Source organism: Chenopodium album, chromosome 5 (assembly GCF_948465745.1).
Source record: "Chenopodium album chromosome 5, dcCheAlbu1.1, whole genome shotgun sequence".
Classification (NCBI taxonomy): domain Eukaryota; kingdom Viridiplantae; phylum Streptophyta; class Magnoliopsida; order Caryophyllales; family Amaranthaceae; genus Chenopodium; species Chenopodium album.
In genome coordinates this window covers 5,845,955-5,869,318 of record NC_137838.1, presented here as the reverse complement: position 1 = coordinate 5,869,318, position 23,364 = coordinate 5,845,955, and the positions used below count along the sequence as shown (strand labels likewise).

Sequence of the window (23,364 nt, the reverse complement as noted above, 5' to 3'; positions counted from 1 at the left end):
CCAAAGGTTATGGTATTTCTCTCTCCAAAATTGATGCAATTTTATTTTTAATATTATTTTATCTTTCTCTCAAAAAAAAAAAAATTATTTTATCTTCTCTCTCCTCCTGCACTCTATAAAAGTGCAACCAATGGTATAATCTAAGGACTACATATAAGATGCTAAAATTAAAAAGAATTGACGATAAATAAACATTTATTACACTGATTACTCGTAAATTATCGATATATTTCCAACTTAATGTTAAAATAGGAAGTATATTAAATATTTAGGGGTGCATTGTGCATATAACATTACCCTAATTATAAAGCTAAACTTTTAGGGAGGTTACGAGACAACGGCACTTGGCATTCCAACTTTTTGTCAAGTGTCGTGTCACGTTGGATATACTTAGATAGACTTCATAAGATTAATTAGTTTAGATTTTTATTCTCTTTCAAATTTGGATAGAATTTTGGAATAAAATGGTTAGTACAGTTGAGAGTTTTATTTTCGATAAAATACCAATATCTCATAGGTATAAATTAAACTATAATTTTATTCAAAAAAAAAAATATTAGATTATAACTCTAAAATATTTCATATGTATAAATTGAATTATAATTTTATTCGAAAAAAATTAGATTATAACTCTAAAAAAAATACCAATATTATTATTAATCATTTATATGTCTACTACATAGTTTAAATCGTTACAAAAGCACATCAATTTCTAACTAATTTTGTATTATAGATATATTTTGAAATTTGACTTATAGATTAAAAATTTATCTCAAAATTTAATAAACAACCCGGCATCGCACGGGGCACAAAACTTGTATATATATAAAAGGGAGTTTTTTCTCGAGTTTTAGAAAGCCACATAAGATCTAATTTTCTTATTGTGCCATGTAGGATTATAAATTTAAGTAGTAGCTAATTAAATAAGAAATTATTAAAATATTTTATATTTAAATAATTCAAATTTCACGTAAGCAAAATTGGCGAATGAGATTTTAAAATTTAAATTATAATTGTATTATTCAAATGCCAGTAAGCAAAATTGGCAAATGTCATTTTAAAATTTAAATTAATTAAATATAAAATATTATCTTTTGATATTAGGAATTTAAACTAAATATATAACCAATTTTAGCACATTAATTCAAACAGACCGTGCATTGCACGGGCTTCATCTACTATTATGTTATCATAAAGCTACATAGTGTATAGTAGAATAATTGCCCACCCGATACACACTACATTTATGCAAAATACGTATTTATTTCGTATACAAAATCAAATAAAGATGAAGAAGTCTAATCTAATTATCAGCCAATACCTAAATTAATAAAATGCAATGTTATAATTCTCATAAATTAATACCCCGTACTATATGATGTAAATGTTCTTTCAAAAAAAAAATGATGTAAATGTAATACGGAGTACGTAATTTCCATCAAATCGTTATTCAAAATCAATGTACCGAATAAATAAGTAGGAATATAATAATACAATTGTGGAGAGCATGAAACTAGCCACCTCAATCTTTGTCAAATATGGCGTATGTGTCTCAACAAACCAAAATTCAGTTAACGCATGAAATTAAATTAGTACATAGTATTTGACTTCACAAGAGGAATTGGTAAAAGTATAAAATTAAATAAACCCAAATGATACTTATTTATTGTTTTTTTTTTCTTAGTAATTTAAAATTACGACCTTAAAAATTATTACTCCATTATGCGATTCAAATTATTTAATCTAACCTAAATCACATCAATACAAAGCTTAACCACTATGAAAATTAGTATGATAAAGTTAAAATAAAATTAGTATAATAATATATATAATGAAAATTAGTATAATAATGTATACGAAAATTAGTATGATGATTACAGGTATGATTTTTATAGAGTTAACTTACAATAAAGTAATGTAATCTTATCAAAGTATTTCTCATAATCTAAATTTTTCCAATTCAATTAAACTATCGGTCACATCGAAAACTAAGGAAGGAAAAAAAAAACGCTGTTGTCCATAAAATAAAAATTTAATCTTTTTAGCATTATTTGTGTAACAATATAGCATATTTTTCCCTGACATAACATAAAATGGCAGCTTAATTAGAGCCTTAGATTTAGTCTGAGAAGTGAAGAGCATCGCATCTAATGCACTCCACTTTGTCAATTGGCTTCATATATCTTTCTTCATGCATTATGATTCATGACTGCGTAACCCATTAAATTCTAGACGTTGACGGCTTTTGTTATGTTGGACTAACCAACTTCTTTCGTTCCAACATGAGACTTCATTTTTCTTTTTTGGGTGATGAGAATGAATGTAAGACTACGAAAGAATAATAGAGATTGGAAATCAAACTAATTTATAAGCTCGTGCGAAATACGAGCTGTAGTCTTGCTAATAGATTATTTTTGTGTGTTGGCTTAGATTATGCAAGTGTGTGTATTTTCTTCGATGACATAATTGTAGTGTAGTAATACGGAGTAATATATAGATTATACACTTTGTCAGAAGTCATTAATCATTATTCATTTGATGGTGACATGTCGCTACATCATTTTCATATATACGTAGCTCGTACCTATTGGAAAGATATACATTGTTCCTACTTCTTGCTTATGAAATTACTTTTTATTGTATTAATTAATTAATACATAGTATATCACAAAAATACTCTATGTTTAGCTTACGCAAAATTATATCATGCTTTACATATTTATGTGATTAATGCGAATCACGAACATAATACTTAAATTGATGATCTATATTCTATATGAGTATTATGTTTGCTTATTCCCAAATGGGTGAGATGATGGACGTACTATTGAACAAGTAAATTATATAATGGTAGAAAATAATACATTGCCTTTTATTTGCCTAATAACTTTTAAACACTTCAAAATTATGCAATAAGATACAAATATACAATCATTAAGGTCCATATCTATCCGTTTTATATCTCCTAGCAGAAAATACATTTAATAAATATAATCAATTAGTCCAATACGTTAGTAAAAATCAAAAGTAAATGTCGTAAACATAATTTAATCTCGGGAGTTGATACTATCCAAAATTTTAACTAACTAGGATGGGCTTAAAATTAAATGATAGAATAGAATCCGACAATAGAAACCCTACGCAAACGCACACAAAATTCGTCGTACAAGGACAAGATAAGCTCGAAGAAGAGAAACTCTTGACAACGTAACTCCTTTTAATTTGTTTGCACAAACGCAACGTTACAAACAAAAGTTAAATGACTGAATTATTCTAGCATTTGATGCCCTTCTCAAGAAATATTAATTTTGCAGTCGAAAACGACAACTCTTACCAACTTACCTTAAATTTAATATATGAAAATCAGTTTAAAATAAAAATAATGATGAATACCAGAAAATAATAAAATGATAAAGAACCCACTTTAATTTTATACTCTTATGATTGTATAATTTTATTTTTTTTATATTTAACCCCATAATAAAATAAAAAGCAGGGGAATTTGGGACCTCCATTAACATGTGGCATGAAATATGTTTAGTGTCAAGCAATGCTACTTTATCATCCGTCATTGTCCAATCTTCACTTGCCACGCATGCAATATAATTTCCCTCATGCAACTATATTGGATTTTATGGATTGTCATTAACATCATGCTCTTTATAATTTGTGTATATATGTCACTTTTCTTATTGGATTAATTAATTAGTTAACGTGCTATGTAATTAATACTTGTATGTGGAGATTTGACCTAGTTGATTTTGGCTGATTTGACCTAGTTGATTTTGGCCATGGTCCTATATTTAAATTACAAGTAATCCGTATTAGATTTTAAGGATTTAATCTATTTTTTTACTGACTCTTAGTCATTCATATGAAAAAGAAACTAACAAATACCTATAGAATATGATTGTTGTTTTAGTAATCAAAGTGTATAATTTGTGAATTCAAAGATCCATACATGGGTTGGTAGAAGCCCGACCCTATGACTTAGCTACAAAGACCAATCATTTTCTTACACATTGTGTTCAATTTACTTGGGTTTTTTTTATTATTTATTTTTTTAATTTTATTTATTTGAATTAATCTATCTAAACCTATTTTTACTTTATTCAGAAATTTAATACTTGTATAATTTGTAAGAGCTTATTATTTTAATTGAAATTTAAATTGGATAAGAACTTATATGAACTTTTATTGTTAATTTTGTCAATTTGAAATTATCTAATCTGAACTAGCTAGGTGAACGAAAAAAGACCTTAATGAGTCCTTAATAAGAATAAAAATGTTTAAAATAGTTTAAACATCTACGAGTACCTTTGTGCAGTAATTATTTAAATTTGTGTAAAAAAATTGTGTATTCTATTCACCTGATTACACTTATTACTTATATTAACTTATTAGAATATATTTGAACGTATGCTTTATTAAAGCTTATTTTAGTTGTAATTTGAAGTTTTGGTAACCTTTTGTTAGAACTTATACGAAATTATTTGAATTTATTGAACTCGAAATAAGTTCAAATAAGGTAGACAAAGAACAGGCCCGTATATATGATTTGCTCTAAGTGGCAACACCTGAAACCAAATATTGTTCTTACCAAGCCTTTATATATATCTAAAAATTTTATACACTTTTTCGAATTATGTGCCTATTACATTGGTCTTAGGTAAAGTATTGTTCAAATTTTCACTAGGTCACAATTTCACCATTTATTAATTTTCATAATGAAATAAATTAAATATGGATTTCACATCTAAATATTAATTACATAAAAAAATTTGGATGATGATACTCAAAACACATTCAACAAATCCTTATCTTAAATGCTTAGAATGAGAAAGCAAATTATTACCCTATTTGTGGAAAATTTGACTTTAAATACATGATCATATAAGATACGCATCCAAAAATTGTTCATTATTTAATGCAATAAATAAATTAGATTCGTATCTCGCTTGATATTGTTAATATATTTGTATAGTAATTATTGAGATAGATATCTTATCCTTTATCCAAATATCACAAAGGATAGGTTAATTTTAATGGATTGTACTATTCTATTCTATAAAGTTTATCCTTTTTAATGTATCTAAAAAATTATGATCAATAAGAAAAATGGTTTAATTAAATTATGTGATTAAATTATATTTTAAAAATTAAAATATATTAATTACTATTGGTAAAGTCAAACCTAAGAAGCATCATGTGATATTGCCAAACCAATGCCTGAAATAAAGTCTCACGAAATTAAAAGCTTAATCTTTGAGCCTTACAACACCAAAGTCTCACTAATTATTAAAATTATAAATGCTCAACCAATATTGTCAGCTAATCCCTCCCAAAAAGTCAAATTAAAAGATACATCTCCTCAAATATTTAATTTATCAACCACAATATGATCCGGTCTAAGATAATACTAATAATTTGAGTAATAATTTTTTTTAAAGAGATAATACTAATAATTTTAATATACTAATAAAAAGATATTATGTAATATTGATAAAAGTATTAGTTAACATAATTTTTTATGAATAAATATATTTTTAATTATAATATTTTTATCTGTATGGTCAAAAGTCCAAAAATTGCAATATTTAAAAAACGAATGAAATAACATAAGAAATAGGTCTTATAAAATTTAGATTCTAAATTTAGTCCATATTACGACTCCATAATCAAACCAACATGTATACAGAGTAACTTTCATCATACATACTGAAATTAGTATAAAACTTGACTAATTAGGAAATTAAAAAAAAAAAGTTTTTTTTTTTAAGTTTTAACAAAAATAATTAACCTAACCATTACAATTTCAACTCAATTAATAATAAGTTAAATACAAAAGCAAAAATAAAAAATAGATTCTTCAAAGAAGCTACACGCACACTGCTTTATTTTATTTTCTCTCTCACCCTTTAAACTCTTGCAGACAAAAGAATCACTGCATCATTAAAAAGCCACTCTTTAAAAAAAAAATTAAAATAAAAGTCGTGTTTTGTTCTTCTGTAACACCTTTTTTTTTTCTTTTATTTTATAAATAATTTTCAGTAATTTCCTCCGCCATTAAAGAAGAGCTTAATAAGAAGACCTTTCTCTGTTCATCGATCAAATCAAATCAATGGACGTCACCTCTCTTTAATTTTCATAGGTAATTTTGCCTTACACTCTATTTTTTTTTTCATGTAATTTTGGTTTTGATTATTAATTTGTTTTTTGATCGGCGATTGTCCAGAAAATTGAAGGAGTTGTTGCTGTTCATCTTTACTGGAAATCAAATTTTGTAGTATCGAGAAAGTGTGAAATTTTGTTGTTGCGATCATGGCGGTGGCGGAAAACAGTGTCGCATCGGGTGGAAACCATTGCGAAACGACTGATCTCGACCGATCAAACGGCAATCACATCAACAGCAACGAGAAGAGTGAGAAATGCAGTTTGAAGTCGCAGTCTTTGCCCAAAAACGACGTCGTTGTTGTTGGTGAAGCGAAAGAGGATGATTATAACAGTAACAATAATAATAATCTGGAAAATAATCATTCTGGCTTGACAAATTCTGGAAGTAGCGAGAATAGCGGTGTTACTGATGATGATGATTTTGATGATGATCATCAAAACAACATCAAATTTGATGATAATAATAATAAAAATGAAAATGGAAAGAATTTTGATGCGAAAAATGAAGAAGGGTTTAAGAAGGAAATTAGGGATTTACAGGAGATGTTATCGAAGCTAAACCCTATGGCTAAGGAATTTGTGCCTGTAAATTATGTGAATAATAATAATAATAATAATATGTTTAGTAATAACAATGGCAATTTTGGTTATGTTAATAATTTTCTAATTGCGCCGCCGAGTCCGGTTGCCGGCAATGTCAATGGATTCTCTGGTAGAAGGGTAATTTTATTTATCTGATTGATTGCCATTTTTGTGTATTTATTTGGTAAGGATTATTGATTTTTGTTTGTGTGTGTTTTTGTGGATGAACAGAGGAGAAATGGGTATGGTCAAGGGAAAAGGAGGATGAATACTCGTACTAGTATGGCTCAAAGGGAAGATGTAATCCGGCGAACCGTGTATGTTTCGGACATTGATCAGCAGGTACAGGATTTTTGCAATTATTGTTAAGATTATTGAAGTTTGTTGTTGATTTAGGTTTGTTTTGTGTGTTATATTTTGATGAAGTTTGTGTCTTTTGTTATTTATCTATTGAATTATCGAACAAAGCTATCAGAATTTTATCTTGGTAAGATTTGGGGTGAATTGCTTGTGAAATTTCTTGTTTTGGGTATGAGTTTGTGTGTTGTGACATTTGTGTAATGGTGGGTATCAGGTCACTGAAGAGCAACTTGCAGCGCTTTTTATCAATTGTGGACCGGTAATTGGGCTGTTTTTAGCTGTATGTTGTTTTGGTTGGATGTATTTAAGTGTAAACATTGAATTGCTTTCTTTTGTTGGGGTGGTTTAGGTTGTTGATTGTCGTATTTGTGGTGATCCGAATTCTGTACTTCGCTTTGCTTTCGTGGAATTTATGGATGAAGGTAACGGCTTTAACATTATTTTTGCTGATAAGTTGGGGATCATGCTTGGTTATGTTTGTCATGTTGCGATTTGTTTTGGCTTTGCTATTTTGGCAGAGGGTGCTAATGCTGCTTTAAGCTTGTCGGGTACAGTGCTTGGGTTCTATCCTGTCAGGGTGCTGCCTTCTAAGACTGCCATTGCTCCTGTTAATCCTACTTTCTTGCCCAAGGTTGGTTCTGCACTGCACTTACTGCAATCTGTAATCTATCCCTTGCAAGCAAGTAAATTTTACTGCTCGAAACAAGCTTCAACATAATGATCATTATGGACTTTATGTTTAAACACTATTAATGTCAGTGAGGTAATTAATGGCTTCCGTCTGCAGTCTGAAGGTGAGAGAGAAATGTGTGCACGAACTGTTTATTGTACCAACATTGATAAGAAGGTATTATTTAGTCAACCATCCATCACTTGTGTGTATGTTCATCCTGTCATTTGATTGGCCTCTAGTTCTCATTGCTAAGTTCATGTGCTTTTTGATATTCATTGCAGGTTACACAATCTGAAGTCAAACTGTTCTTTGAATCATTTTGTGGAGAGGTTTGTAGCTCACCATATCTCAACATTGACTAATTGGGCCCTGTCAATTTTAAAATTTATGTGTAAAGATTCTTACTTTCTAGGTACAACGCCTGAGGCTGCTTGGAGACTATCATCACTCAACTCGCATTGCTTTTGTGGAGTTTGCTATGGTAATTTCTGAACCTCTCTTGTTGCCCTTTTCTTTCTACTGTTTTATGGTTGAAGTTCTCATGCTCTTGATGTCAAATTGGAAACTATATTTCTTTCTTTGGGTTTTCAACATATTCTTTTGACTTGAATGTTGTAGTCTAGTCAACTCTTTGAATCAAAAACAGTGGATTGGAGACTTGCTAGGCTCCTATACCGTGTGTAGTTCAAATTTGGCGCTTTTTGCCCTTTTCCCTTACCTTGCACGTGTTCTAATGTTTTAGTCATTCCGGTGCCTTCTTTGGATATGCATTAACTGTTACTCTCCGACTGTTTTTATTTATAATACTGTATTTAATACTAGGGTATATATATTTGGTTCTCGTGTGGTATTGACTGTTTTTTTTAAACAAGCATTATACTTTTATAATACTCTAAAATTGAGTGCTTATTTTATCTTTGGATTTTGAGATATGGCATTCACCCTTGCTGTCGTATGGTACAGAAACAATATTTTTATTATAAAATTAATCTTATTGCTAGGCATAATGTTAACTATTCTACCATCTTGGGGATCTCCTTCCTTACTTCTTTAGTCTTGTAGAGCACTTAAAGGATATGGAGTTTGGGACTTTGGGGATTGGCTTAGTGGAACACAATCATCAGCCCATGAAGGTTTTTTTTTATATAAGTTGCGCTGAATATTTATTATTGGGAGTGACTAGGATAGAAGCACAATCCGTTATTCGTATACTTCAATTTTAGGATTTTTTGTAAGAAACTACCTAATAAATCCTAGATTTTGTGAGCAACTACGTAGTAAAAAAAAAATGATGTGAAAAACTGCCTAATAAAAGGATAAAATATTGTAAATTACTACCTCTTGTCGGATTTCTATCGTTAACCTATTTTTTCTCACGTTGACCCACCTCAAAACACCCCTAAAACCACAATCTCGTAGCCCAAACCTACCCCCAACAACTCGGAAAATTCCCCAACCACCCCAAAATAGCCTTACCGCCTTACCACCTTGAAAACCAACACTCGTGGTGGTTTTAAGGATGTTTTGAGGTGGTCAACGCCACAAAATTATGTCTTGAAAATCCGGTCAAAGGTAGTATTTTACCTTTTATTAGGTAGTTTCTTAATTAAATGTGTTTTATTAGGTAGTTTTTGACAAAAAAGTCCTAAATCTTATTATGAAGTTCCTATATTGGCATATTCATTTTTAGAGTCTATTTCAGCCAGTATTCTTTCCTAGGATCATGAAAGATTAAATAAATAGGTGGGTTAGATTTATTTTTGTATTCTGCTTGTCACGGGAAATTACATGCTATAGAAACACACATCAACTTGTTTTAGGGGTTAGAGAATTTTGTAGGCATGACAAATCAATTATGTTTTGAGAACCTGTTGCATATAGACTGAAATAACTATGGGATCTTGTCATCTATGGAGGGGCTGTAGTTCTGTACACCTCTATCTCTTATGTTCATTAGATGTTATCAGTATGGTTTATAAGTAGTTTGAAATAATATTATTTTTACATAAGTAAACGTAGAGGTTTGGACGTTTGGTACCATGAAAGTTTTATTGCCTATTTTGTGGAATATACTCTGATTCATGACTGTAGAACGCATGTAAAATATTCAAAATATATAGAATGATGTTCTAGAAGACCATGAAAGTGCTAGCTTTTGTCTTCCATCTTGCTTGCTGTGTGAGATGTTCAGTTTTTGATATATTAATGAACTTCTCTCCCATAAACCATAGTGACTTTATTTTTACATTTCCTTTTGAATTTTTAAACTGCAAATCTAGGGTCACCATTTCATTGAATTGATGTTAAATTTTACAACTGGAATTCGAGTGAGTCAGGAACAAATTTATGTTGCTAGATATATTCTAATAGTCAAATTAGGACTAGCAGAAAGAGTGAGGAGTCATATAAAAAGAGAGTTACTTTGCTTTGGGATTGTGGTCATATTTGCCAATTATGTTTCTTAGGTTTCATGAATCTGGAAATGGCTTTGGGTAATTTTTTTGAAATTGGTCCAAAAGTGTGAATTATGGCCTTCAGTTTTGATAATATTAGACTTTTTTGGGCCTGAAAAAAAGAGAGGTTTGGGTACTTTCTATGGATCCCACGACATCCTGAGAGGCCATTTGGGTGGCTGGAACCGATCATTTTTCCTTTAAATAGGCAATCTAGCCCCTTACACCTCTTTGGCTACCACAAGAGGTTATGTGACTAACTTAGGGCCATATATGGTTCCAAAGAACATTGTATGACCCTGGGATACGTCTCCTACCATCCCTTAAGAATTCAACACCGGATCTCAAAATCTCCTAAAAATGCTCCGATTTTGTGTATTCTTTGGAAACATTATTTTACCGGGCAAGACGCAAGATTATGCAACAAGGTGCTTCTTCTGAGGACCCTGGGAGGCTTACTTGGTGCCCATAACCATCTCATTCATGTCTTGGCCTAACCGTTGTTATCATGTCTTAGAATGCCTTGCCTTGGCCTTGACTCCTTGAGTTTGCCTTGTTGCCTTGCGCTGTTTTTATTGCTTTTAATTTTCTTGTGGTATTGTGATTGAAAGGGTTAAATTATTTATAAATCATTAATCTAAGCCTATGACAAATTTTTTTCTGCTAGATAGCTGTTCTGCTTGTGTTGTAGTCTCTTCATTTGCTAGGGCTTTGGCTGCAGAATCATGATGCCTTGGTGGAATCTAGGATCCAGTGGCTAATGGGTGAGAATGGAGGGTATTAGTTAAACATGGAATTGATGAAGACATAAGTAATGTCCAAGTCCTTGGTTACAAAGCTGCAGGGCGCAGGCATTTTATTTAATTCGTGTCATGAAAACTCATATTTAGTCACTACTATTTTTTTGCATATAGTTTGATAGAGTTACAAACCTTACTGCAACATTTTAGTTGACCTTTTGCACTTTTGAAAGTTTTATGTCTATCAATCTGCAGTTTGTTTTGAAGTTTGTGCGACTGTTCTTTGAATGGGCATATGTTATCAGGCTGTCAAAGGGGGGAAGGGGGTTGTTTCCATAGTAGCTGAAGCTTGATATTCAACTGTCATATGTTTTGCCTTAAGTAGGCTGGGTGCTTTTTTTATTTTATTTTATTTTTTTATTTTATTTTATATTATGCTTGCTGGTTATTGGAAATTCCATTTAGTTGATGGCAGTTGGTAGATGAATGTTAGCGGGCTACATTTTTTGTGCTTTGAGACATATGCATGCAAAATTCTGTTTTTTTTTTTTTTTTTTTTTTTTTTTTTTTTTTTTTCTTTATGAGAGTATTATGGTACCAAATTAAAGTGAACCCTAGATTATCTATCCCTGCCTCACTCTAGAATTTGTAATTGATATTATCCACTTCTTTTACTTCAAAGTCATAAATTGTTATATGGTCTGTCATTATTTGAGGTTCTGTGGTGCTTACAGGCTGAAAGTGCAATTTCGGCTCTCAACTGCAGTGGTGCAGTGCTGGGATCACTGCCTATCAGGTTGATACTCTTGCAGCACTCATGTCCTTTTGCTCTATAAATAATCCTATTTCAGGGGCAAATCATAACAATACACTCTTTACATATACAGGGTGAGCCCGTCAAAGACTCCTGTTCGCCCTCGTCCTCCTCGCTCTCCATTGCACTGAATGGTCATTGGTTTCTCCAAGACAAGTCACTGCTCATCTTTATCTCCACATATATATACATAAATATATATAGATACACAGAATAGTATGAAGGTACTCGTGGCGTCGTTAGTTTTGTCCTTTCGTATCTTGGGCCCAGTATCCTGCTTTTACTTATAGGGAGGTATTTTATGTTCTTTTCAAGGCTTTGTTCAATTTGAACATGTAGTGAGTTTGGAGGCAAGTTCCGAGGCTCTTCTTTCCTGAGTTAATTTATGTTGCACTGCACAGTATGACTGAAAACTATGCTGGAGATTTGTCTGCTTAAGACTATCTTTGCAGATGCTCTCTGACTTTCTTTCTTAAGCCCACAACAAATTTATGGGTTCATTTCTTTGGTTTTTTAAGATGGTCCGACTTGTTCAGCTCTTCTTATTTTGAATGTTGTCTGAGTATGTCTACGTTTGTGGGCACACTATTTTTTATTCACTGCCCATATATATGCTGCTGCTTGTCTATAGGTTAAGCACGGATCGGATATTCAATCCGAAATGGGTTTCAGATATCTGAAATTTGAAATATCTTTAAATATCCAATATCTTAAAATTTTGGAATGACACATAAAGTATTCGATATCCAAAATACTATATAGAGTAATACGGAGTGTTGCCTTTTTTTTTGTTGGGGGGGGGGGAATATTTGAAAATCCAATCTGTCATGTATCAAATTTTCAGGTCGAATATCCAATCTGAAATTAATATCGATCGGATGTCACAAATTATGAAATTAGATGTGGATCTGATGTTTGGATTTTAAGATGGTTTAGCTTAGCTAAGTTTGTTTCTCACAAATTTTGTGGACTTGTTTGAGCTTATGGACATGTTCTTAACAAAAACGCTGGACATTGTTTTGGGCTCAGTTATAAGAGAGAATCTTTTACTTAACTGGGTTGGTTGCAATTTTTGTCTAAGACTACTACATAGGTTTTTGGAGTCCAAGACTACTACGTAGATTATGGATTAGATGTCTGATACCCGAAATTGACTAAGATTATTGTTCCGGGTGTAGCTTCGGAGCCTAGCTGGGTGTCTGGCCTGGACGTCGGTCGGGATTCACCTGCACAATGACGGTGGTTATGCCCTCGGAGGCGGCTTCAAGAAACCCCCCTCGGTCCTCGCTTAGCCTCAGCTCGTCGCTTTAAAATAACTTCAGCGGGAGTAATCAAAGCTCCTCGCTCAGCCTCAGCTCGTCACTTTGAAATAACTTCAGCGGGAGTAATTAAAGCTCCTCGCTCAGCCTCAGCCCGTCGCTTTGAAATAACTTTAGCGGGAGTAATCAAAGTCTCATCATGATGGTTCAGCATGATAAAGATCACTAGCAAACTCTCTAAGCCTCAAATCAGCCGAGTGCAAATATGAGACTCGGAGGGGCTAGTTGTATGAGGAAGAATTCGGTCATCAAATCCAGTCAAATAGTGACTTGACAGGAGTTATTTACTTGGAAGAGCTGGCACAAGTTTCTCGTACCACCTTGTGAGGGGTTAGTTGTATGGGATAGCTCCGGTATGCTCCTAACCTCCGGGTAGAAGAATGTTTCAAACACCCTCAAACCACCTCTTGAGGGGCTAGTTGTATAGGGTAGCTCCCGTTGAGCTGCCCCGTGCTCCCAGCACCACTTGAGAGGTTCACATTCATGCCAGCCCGGTCCAAGGCCAAGGAAAATCCTAGGGGCTTAACTTCATGACTGACCCCAGAAGGCCCATCTCAGAGTCAGGGATAATCTCTCAGGGCTCAGCAGGCTTCAACCTGCAACATCAAGAATAGAACAACTATAAATCTAATATATATATATATATATATATATATATATATATATATAAAGGGGAGTTTTTCCCGAGTTTTTAGGGAGCCACGTAGGATCTAATTTTCTCAGCACGTCATGTAGGATTATAAATCTTAGTAGTAGCCAATTAAATAAGAGATTATTAATTTATTTTAGAATTAAATAATTTAAATGCCATGTAAGCAAAATTGGCGAATGAGATTTTTAAGTTTAAATTAATTAAATATTATATATTATCTTTTAATACTAGGAATTTTATCTAAATATATAACAAATTTTAGGCTCATAAATAAAAAAAAAAAACATTATTTAAAAAAAAAATCAAACAAACCGTGCATCGCACGGGCTTCATCTAGTAGAAACCCAAAGACAACGAAAAGGAGGTTAAACATATACAATTAATCACTTATCCATTATTATCCACTGAATACCATACTAACTTTACTATCGGAGGGGGCCGAGGGCATAACCACGTTATTGTGCAGGTGAATCCCGACCGACGTCTAGACACCCAGCTAGGCTCCAAAGCTACACCCGGAACAATTATAATCCAAATTCATATTTTCAAAAAAGGAAAAAAAAAGCACTAGGGAGTATAATACTTCTTCTAAAGTAAGAATTTTATGTTATTCACAAACTAGTTGACTAATATTGTCAACTCTCATATTTATACGGTTGGAGAGTAGTTGTATGACTTGTATTGTTGTATCCCTATTTTATAAACAACTTATTAATTAAATAGTTTTCTCATTTTTGCATCCCCAGCAAATTTCTTATGTCTATAATTATATGACTTCCACAATCTCTAATGTATTCCCTATTTTGGCCATTGATATCTATATGCTTATAAGTAGAGCTGTTAAAAGTTGACCCGACCCGAAATAACGACTAAAACCCGATTATTAACCGACCCATCTAAACCCAAAAAAATAGTGACCCAAACCTGACCTGATCCGACTTGAAACCAACCCTAGATCCGAGTTGACCCGAGTATGTGAGACCCGAACATGAACTGACCTGAAGATGAGCTAACCCGAAAGTAACCCGTAAATTATTAACATGAACCGAACCCGACTTGAACCGAAATTGACCCAAACCCGTTTTAACCCGTCAAAACCCGAATTTAACCCGACTTGTTACTAACCTGACCTGAATTCAACCCGACCTGAATTTAACCCAATCTGTTACAAATCCGACCCGAAATCAACCTGACTTGTTATTGATATGACCTAAATTCAACCCGACTTGTTATTGACCCGACCCGAATTTTACCACACCTATTACTAACCCGACCAAAAAATTCAACCTGATTTGTTACTAACCTGACTCGAAATCAACACGACTTGTTATTGACCCGACCTAAATTCAACCTAAATTGTTCCTGACTCGATTTCAAATCACCTTAAATGCAATTTAGACCACCTTATTATTGTTAATCAAATCATTTTGTCTAGAGAGATCAACAGTCGGTCTAGGCCAGCAAAAGAAAGGCTCATCATCCTCAAATTTAAGAGTTAAATATAATATATATTTGTTGTATGGTCAAAGGAGATAATTATCTTCCTAAATTATAGACTATAGTTTCCTAGTATATTGCGATATATATTACAATAAAGGAAATAATTAGCTTGATAAAAATGATAATTATCTATTTAAAGTTAGTTAAACTCGAATATGACCTCAGTTGGAAATGACCCGACCAAATTGTAACCTGCAAATTATTGACTTGAACATAATCTGACTTGAATATGATAATGACCCGACTTGAAAAGGACCCAACCTTATTATAACCCGTAAATTATTGACTTGAACCGAACTCGACTTGAACCCGGGAATGACCCGACTTGAAAATGACCAAACCTGATTATAACCTGTAAATTATTGACTTGAACCGAACCCGACGCAAACCCGAGAATGAAATGACCTGATTATAACCTGCAAATTATTGACTTGAACCAAACCTGACTCGAACCCGAGAATTACCCTAATCTTTAACCCGTAAAAACCCAAATTAAACCCGACCTATTGTTCACCCAACTCGAATGTAACCCGACCCAAACCGGATAAGAAATATGACCCGACGTGACCCGACTAAAACATGACCCAACCCAAAACCGACCCGCATAGGTTATGGAGTTAATCCAAATTGACCCGACCCACTATTAACGACCCAAACCGGACATGTTTACCCGAATTGACAGCTCTACCCGAAACCTCCAAAATTTCTCAAAAAACATGGATATTAGTCTTTAATTTTGGAATTTTTTGACTTTTTTTTCACCCGTAAATAAGCCAAAATGTTTACCATGGTCCCTAATATCCTTCGGGAGTCCAACTGGCTGGGTGGAACCATCCATTTGCCTTTAAACGATCATTTACCGGTTTACAACTTGCACCGATTTCATTAACTCAAGCCTACCACGAACATTTATGACAACATATAATGATCATATATGGTTCCAAGCGGCATTATATGACCCCAAAATGTATCCCTTAAAATCTCAATGTTTTTCGACACCGGGCCCTGAAACATTCGAAATTTCTCAAAAAGCGTGGATATTGGCCTTCAATCATGGAATTTTTTAACTTTTTTTCGCCCGGATATAAAAATTGTCGAAATGTTTACCATGGTCCCTAATACCCTCCAGGAGTCCAATTGGGCGGGTGGAACCATCCAATTTGCCTTTATACAACCAATTTACAAGTATACAACTTGCATCGATTTCATTAACTCAAGCCTACAACGAACATTTATGCCAACAAATAATGATCATATATGGTCCCAAAATACATTATTATATGACCCTGAGATGTATTCCCTAGAATCTCAAGGCTTTTCGATACCGGGACTCGAAACCTCCAAAATTTCTCAAAAACCGTGGATATAGCCTTTGATTTATGATTTTTTTTTTACTTTTTTTGGTCCATAAACTAAAATTGCCGAAATTTTTACCTTGGTCTCTAATACCCTCCGGGATTCCAATTGGGTTGGTGAAACATCCAATTTGCCTTTAAACCGCCAATTTACCGGTTTACAACTTGTGCCGATTTCATTAACTCAAGTCTATCACAAGCATTTATGACAACATATAATGATCATATTTGGTTACAAACGGCATTATATGACCCCGAGATATATCCCCTATAATCTAAAGGCTTTTGACACCAGGCCCCGAAACCTCCAAAATTTCTCAAAAAGCGTGGATATTAGCCTTCTATTTTGGTTTTTTTTTTTTTTTTTTTTTTTTTTTTTTTTTCGAAAATAAAAATTGCCGAAACATTTATTATGGTCCCTAATGCCTTCTGGGAGTCCAATAGGGTGGTTGGAACCATCATATTTGCCTTTAAACGACCAATTTACCGTTTTACAACTTGCACCGATTTAATTAACTCAAGCCTACTACGAACATTTATGACAACATATAATAATCATATATGGTTCCAAACGGAATTGACCTCAAGATGTACCCTATAAAATCTCAAAACTTTTCGACACCGGGTCTCAAAACATCCCAAATTTCTCAGAAAACATCCCAAACTTTTTAACTTTTTTCGCCAGAAAATAATAAATGCCGAAATGTTTACCATGGTCCATGATATCCTCCGGGAGTCCAATTGGGTGGGTAGAATCATCCAATTTGTCATTAAACGACCGATATACCAATTTACAGCTTGCACCAATTTCATTAACTTAAGCCTACCACGAACATTTATGAGAACAAATAATGATCATATATGGTTCCAAACGGCATTATATGACCCCGAGATATAACCCCTTGAATTTCAAGACTTTAAGACACCGGGCCCTAAAACCTCCAAAATTTCTCAAAAAGTGTGGATACCTTCAATTTTGGAATTTTTTTGACTTTTTTTCACCCGAAACTAAAAATTGCCGAAATATTTATCATGGTCCCTTATACCCTCTAGGAGTCCAATTCAGTGGATGGAACCATCCAATTTGCCTTTAAACGACCAATTTACCGAATCACAACTTGCACCGATTACATTAATTCAAGCCTACCACGAACATATATGACAACATATAATGATCATATAAGGTTCCAAACAACATTATATGACCCCGAGATATATCCCCTAAAAGCTAAAGTCTTTTCAACACCGGGCTCCTAAACTTCAAAAATTTGTCAAAAAGCGTGGACCTTAGCCTTCGATTTTGGAATTTTTTTTACTTTTATTCGTCCGGAAAAAAAAATTGCCGAAATGTTTACCATGGTCCATAATACCCTCCGGGATTCCAATTGGGTGGGTGGAATCATCCAATTTGCCTTTAAACGACCAATTTACCGGTATACAACTTGCAGCGATTTCATTCATTCAAGCCTACCACGAACATTTATGACAACATATAATGATCATATATGGTTCCAAACTTCAATATATGACACCGAGATGTATCTCTAAAATCTTATTTCTTTTCGACACCGGGATCCGAAACCTTTGAAATTTGTAAAAAATCATGGATATTAGCCTTCAATTTTGGAATTTTTTGGACTTTTTTCGTACGGAAATAAAAATTTTCGAAATGTTTACCATGGTCCCTAATACCCCCCGGGAGTCCAATTGGGTGGGTGCAACCATCCAATTTTCCTTAAAACGACAAATTTACCGGTTTACAACTTGCACTGATTTCATTAATTCAAGCCTATCATGAACATTTATGACAACAAATAATGATCATATATGGGTCCAAATGACATTATATGACAACAAGATGTATTCCCTAAAATTTCAAGACTTTTGAACATCGGGACCCGAAGACTCCAAAATTTCTCAAAAAACGTGGATAAGCCTTCAATTTCTGAATTTTTTACTTTTTTTCGCTCGAAAATAAAAATTGTTGAAATGTTTACCATCGTCCCTAATACCCTCCGGGAGTCCAATTGGGTAGGTGGAACCAACCAACACTACGTGAAAAAATGTATTTGGCACCGGTTCAAACCCGGCCTAAGGCACCGGTTTGAACCGATGCCTATTTGGGGGGTGCCAAAAAGGGGTTTAAAAAGGCACCGGTTCAAACCGGTGCCAAAACTTGAAATTGGCACCAGTTAACCGGTGCCAAAACTGGGTTTTAAAAAATGTGGAATTGTTTTTGGCACCGGTTAACCGGTGCCAAAAGTGCCAAATATTATAATTTTTCTTTTTTTTTTTTTTTAGAACAACAAAAAATTAAAAATCTGACTTAAATTATTTAGAACATCAAAATATAGATTGAATTTCAATCAACATAATAAAAAATTTACAATATATAATCAAAACAATTTTACAATATAGATCAATACAGTAGTAGTTCAATTACAACAAGGAAAAAAAATATCGAACAATTAATATAATTAAGCTTCCATCTTGCTCAATATAAAAAAAAATTTCGAACGATTAATATAATTACAACATATAAAAAAATTACAATATAAATAAAAAAATAAACTCAATATTCTTGCATCTTGCTTCTTCCATTTAAGATCTAACTCAAGATACCTGCACCAATTAAAGCAAAAAAAAAAACGATTAACCCAGAACATCATTTAAAAAATAAAATCCAGAAAAAATAAAAAATAAAATCGAATAAAATAAATATAAAAAATAAAATCGAATAAAATAAAATAAAAATTGAAAAATAAAAAAGAAAATCAGTTGGTAAGAAAAAAAAAACCTAGAACATCATTTAAAAACCAAAATTGAGCCCAGAAATTAAAAACCAAAATCGAAAATCTGAAAAAAAAAAAAAAAAAAAACTCAGAAAATAAAAAAATTTCGAATTTAAATCGAAAATTAAAAAAGAAAATCCCAAAACAAACCCAGAACAAATCTTGCATCTTTAACGGATCTAAATCAAGTAAAAAAAAAAATCAACAAACCCAAAAACGCATGCATTAACCCAGAAATCGAAAAACAAAATCAAAAAAAAAAAAAAACAATCGAAATCGAAAAAAAAAAAACCCAGAAATAGAAAAAAAAAATCAAAATCGAAATCAAAAAAATTAACCCAGAAAAATTCACAAATCGAAAACACCCAGAAATCGAAATAGTTGAACTCGGAAAAAAATTGAAATCGAAAGAAAAATCAAAAACCCAGAAAAAAATAAAAATAAAAACGTAACAAAAAAAACCGAGAAATCGCTGAAAAAAAAATCAAAATCAATTGAAAGAAGAGTTTGAAATTAAGAAAATCAAAATCGAAAAAAAACTATTAAATTCGATTGAAAAACCTCAAAATCGATTGAAAAACCTCAAAATCCGTGTTGCATGTTGTTGTCTTCGAATTTGTTAGTGGTTTTCGAGTGATGATAGAAAGGAGGAAGAGATCCAGAAAGATAAATGAAGGAGAGGAGAGGAGAGGAGAACGACGACGTGAAAGAGGAGAGGAGAGGAGAGAGAAAGAGGAGGAGGAGGAGAGAGAAAGAGAAGAGGAGAGGAGAGAGAACGACCGAATGAAATATTTAGGGTTTGGGGTAGTTATAAGGGCGGTTTTTTTTTTTAATATGTAAATGAACCGGTTCGTAAAGGCACCGGTTCAAACCGGTGCCCTTTTTATTATTGGCACCGGTTTGGGCTGAACCGGTGCTTTTTCCATTTGTTTAAAAACCCGCCCAATTTTGGGCCGATTTTTGGCACCGGTTTGGCCTGAACCGGTGCCATATGGGGGGTGCCTAATGCTATTTTTCTACTAGTGCAATTTGTCTTTAAACGACCAAGTTATTACCGATTTACAACTTGCACTGATTTCATTAATTCAAGCCTACCACGAACATTTATGACAACATATAATGATTATACATGGTTCCAAACGAAATTATATGACCCCGAGATTTATCCCTTAAAATCTCGAGTCTTTTCGTCAACGGGCCCCGAAACCACCAAAATTTCTCAAAAAACGTGGATATTAGACTTCAATTTTGGAATTTTTTGACTCTGTTTCGCCCGGAAATAAAAATTGACAAAATTTTTACCTTTGTTCCTTTGGGAGTCCAATTGGGTGGGTGGAACTATCCATTTTGCCTTAAACGGTCAATTTACCGAATTACAACTTGCACCGATTTCATTAATTCAAGCCTACCACGAACAATTTTTTTTTTTGTGTTCTACCCGGTTCACCCTTTGGGCTAATCCGGATTCGAGGATCAGTTCTGGGTGGTTAGGTTCCAGTCCCCTCCCAATTGTTGTTGTGGGGGATCGAACACAGATTCTCCCTACCAAGTGTAGTCCCAATCACCACTACACCAACACCCAATTGGTTACCACGAACATTTATGACAACATATAATAATCATATATGGTTGCAAACGGCATTATATGACCTTGAGATATATCCCCTAAAATATCAAGCCTTTTCAACGCCGGGCCCCGAAACTTCAAAAATTTGTCAAAAGCGTGGACATTAGCCATCAATTTTGGAATTTTTTGAATTTTATTCGCTCGGAAATAAAAGTTTCCGAAATGTTTCCCATGGTCCCTAATACCCTTCGGGAGTCCAATTGGGTGGGTGGAATCATCCAATTTGCCTTTAAACGACCAATTTACCGGTTTACAACTTGTACCGATTTCATTCACTCAAGCCTACCACAAACATTTATGAAAGCATATAATGATCATTTATGGTTCCAAACGGCATTATATGACACCAAGATGTATCTCTAAAATCTTATTTCTTTTCGACACCGGGACTCGAAATCTTCGAAATTTCTAAAAAATCATTGATATTAGACTTTAATTTTTAAATTTTTGGACTTTTTTCTTACGGAAATAAAAATTGCCGATATGTTTACCATGGCCCCTAATACCCCCCGGGAGTCCAATTGGGTGGGTGGAACCATCAAATTTTCCTCTAAACGACCAATTTACCGAGTTACAACTTGCACCAATTTCATTAACTCAAGCCTACCATGAACATTTATGATAATAAATAATGATCATATATGGGTCCAAACGACATTATATGACCACGAGATGTATTCTCGAGAATTTTAGGACTTTTAGACACCAGAACCCGAAGACTCCAAAATTTCTCAAAAAACGTGGATATTAGCCTCCAATTTTTGAATTTTTTTGACTTTTTTTCGCCCGGAAATGAAAATTGCCGAAATGTTTACCATGGTCCCTAATACCCTCTGGGAGTTCAATTGGGTAGGTGGAACCAACCAATTTCCCTTTAGAAGGCTAATTTACCGATTTACAACTTGCACCGATTTCATTAATTCCAGCCTACCACGAAAATTTATGACAACATATAATGATTATACATGGTTCCAAACGATATTATATGACCTTGAGATATATCCCCTAAAATTTCGAGTCTTTTCGTCAACAGGCCCCGAAACCTCCAAAATTTCTCAAAAAATGTGGATATTAGACTTTACTTTTTGAATTTTTTGAGTTTTTTTCGCCCGAAAATAAAAATTTATGAAATTTTTACCATGGTCCCTAAAACCATCCAAGAGTCCAATTTGGTGGGTGGAACCATCCAATTTGCCTTTATTTAAACGACCAATTTACCGATTTACAACTTGCACCGATTTCATTAACTCAAGTCTACCACGAACATTTATGACAACAAATAATGATCATATATGGTTCCAAACGACATTATATAACCCTGAGATGTATTCCCTAGAATCTCAAGGCCTTTCGATAACGGGCTCCGAAACTTCCAAAATTTCTCAAAAAGCGTGGATATTAGCCTTTATTTTTCTAATTTTAGACTTTTTTCGCTCGTAAATAATAATTGTCGAAATGTTTACCGTGGTCCCTAATACCCTTCGGGAGTCCAATTGGGTGGGCGGAACCATCCAATTTGCCTTTAAACGACCTATTTACCTTTTTATAACCTGCGTCGATTTCATTAAATCAAACCTACCATGAACATTTATGACAACATATAATGATCATATATGGTTCCAAACGTCATTATATGACCCCGATATTTATTCCCGAAAATCTCAAGACTTTTCGACACCGTGGCTCGAAACCTCCAAAATTTCTCAAAAAACGTTGATATAAGCCTTCAATTTTGGAATTTTTTGACTTTTTTTCGCCCGGAAATAAAAATTAATGAAATTTTTTACCATGGTCTCTAATACCGTTCGGGAGTCCCATTGGGTGGGTGGAACCATCCAATTTGCCTTTAAACGACCAATTTACCGGTTTACAACTTACACCGATTTCATTAGCTCAAGCTTACCACGAACATTTATGACAACAAATAATGATCATATATGGTTCCAAACGGCATTATATGACCCCGAGATGTATACTCTAAAATATCAAGACTTTTCTACAATGGGCCCCGAAACCTCCAAATTTTTTCAAAAAACGTGGATATTAGCCTTCAATTTTGGAATTTTTTGACTTTTTTTTCGTCCGGAAATAAAAATTGCCGAATTGTTTACCATGGTCCCTAATACATTCCTGGAGTCTAATTGGGTGTGTGGAACCATCCAATTTGTTGTTAAACGACCAATTTACCGGTTTACAACTTGCACCGATTTCATTAATTCAAGCCTATCACGAACATTTATGACAACAACGAATGATCATATATGGTTCCAAACGACATTATATGACCCCGAGATGTATCCTTTAGAATTTCAAGACTTTTCGA

General features: G+C 33.4%; 1 protein-coding gene across 1 annotated transcript; it reads left to right on the top strand.

Moving 5' to 3' along the window:
- The first annotated feature begins 5,899 nt into the window (after positions 1–5,899).
- Positions 5,900–12,348, top strand: LOC145631665 (polyadenylate-binding protein-interacting protein 12-like). Its single transcript, XM_081683805.1, has 11 exons — positions 5,900–6,151; positions 6,236–6,894; positions 6,988–7,098; positions 7,331–7,375; positions 7,466–7,538; positions 7,635–7,747; positions 7,904–7,963; positions 8,071–8,118; positions 8,202–8,270; positions 11,717–11,778; positions 11,870–12,348. Exons 2-11 carry the CDS (start codon positions 6,322–6,324, stop codon positions 11,925–11,927), a joined length of 1,212 nt encoding a protein of 403 aa, XP_081539931.1. The 5' UTR covers positions 5,900–6,151; positions 6,236–6,321; the 3' UTR covers positions 11,928–12,348.
- The last annotated feature ends 11,016 nt before the right edge of the window (positions 12,349–23,364 follow it).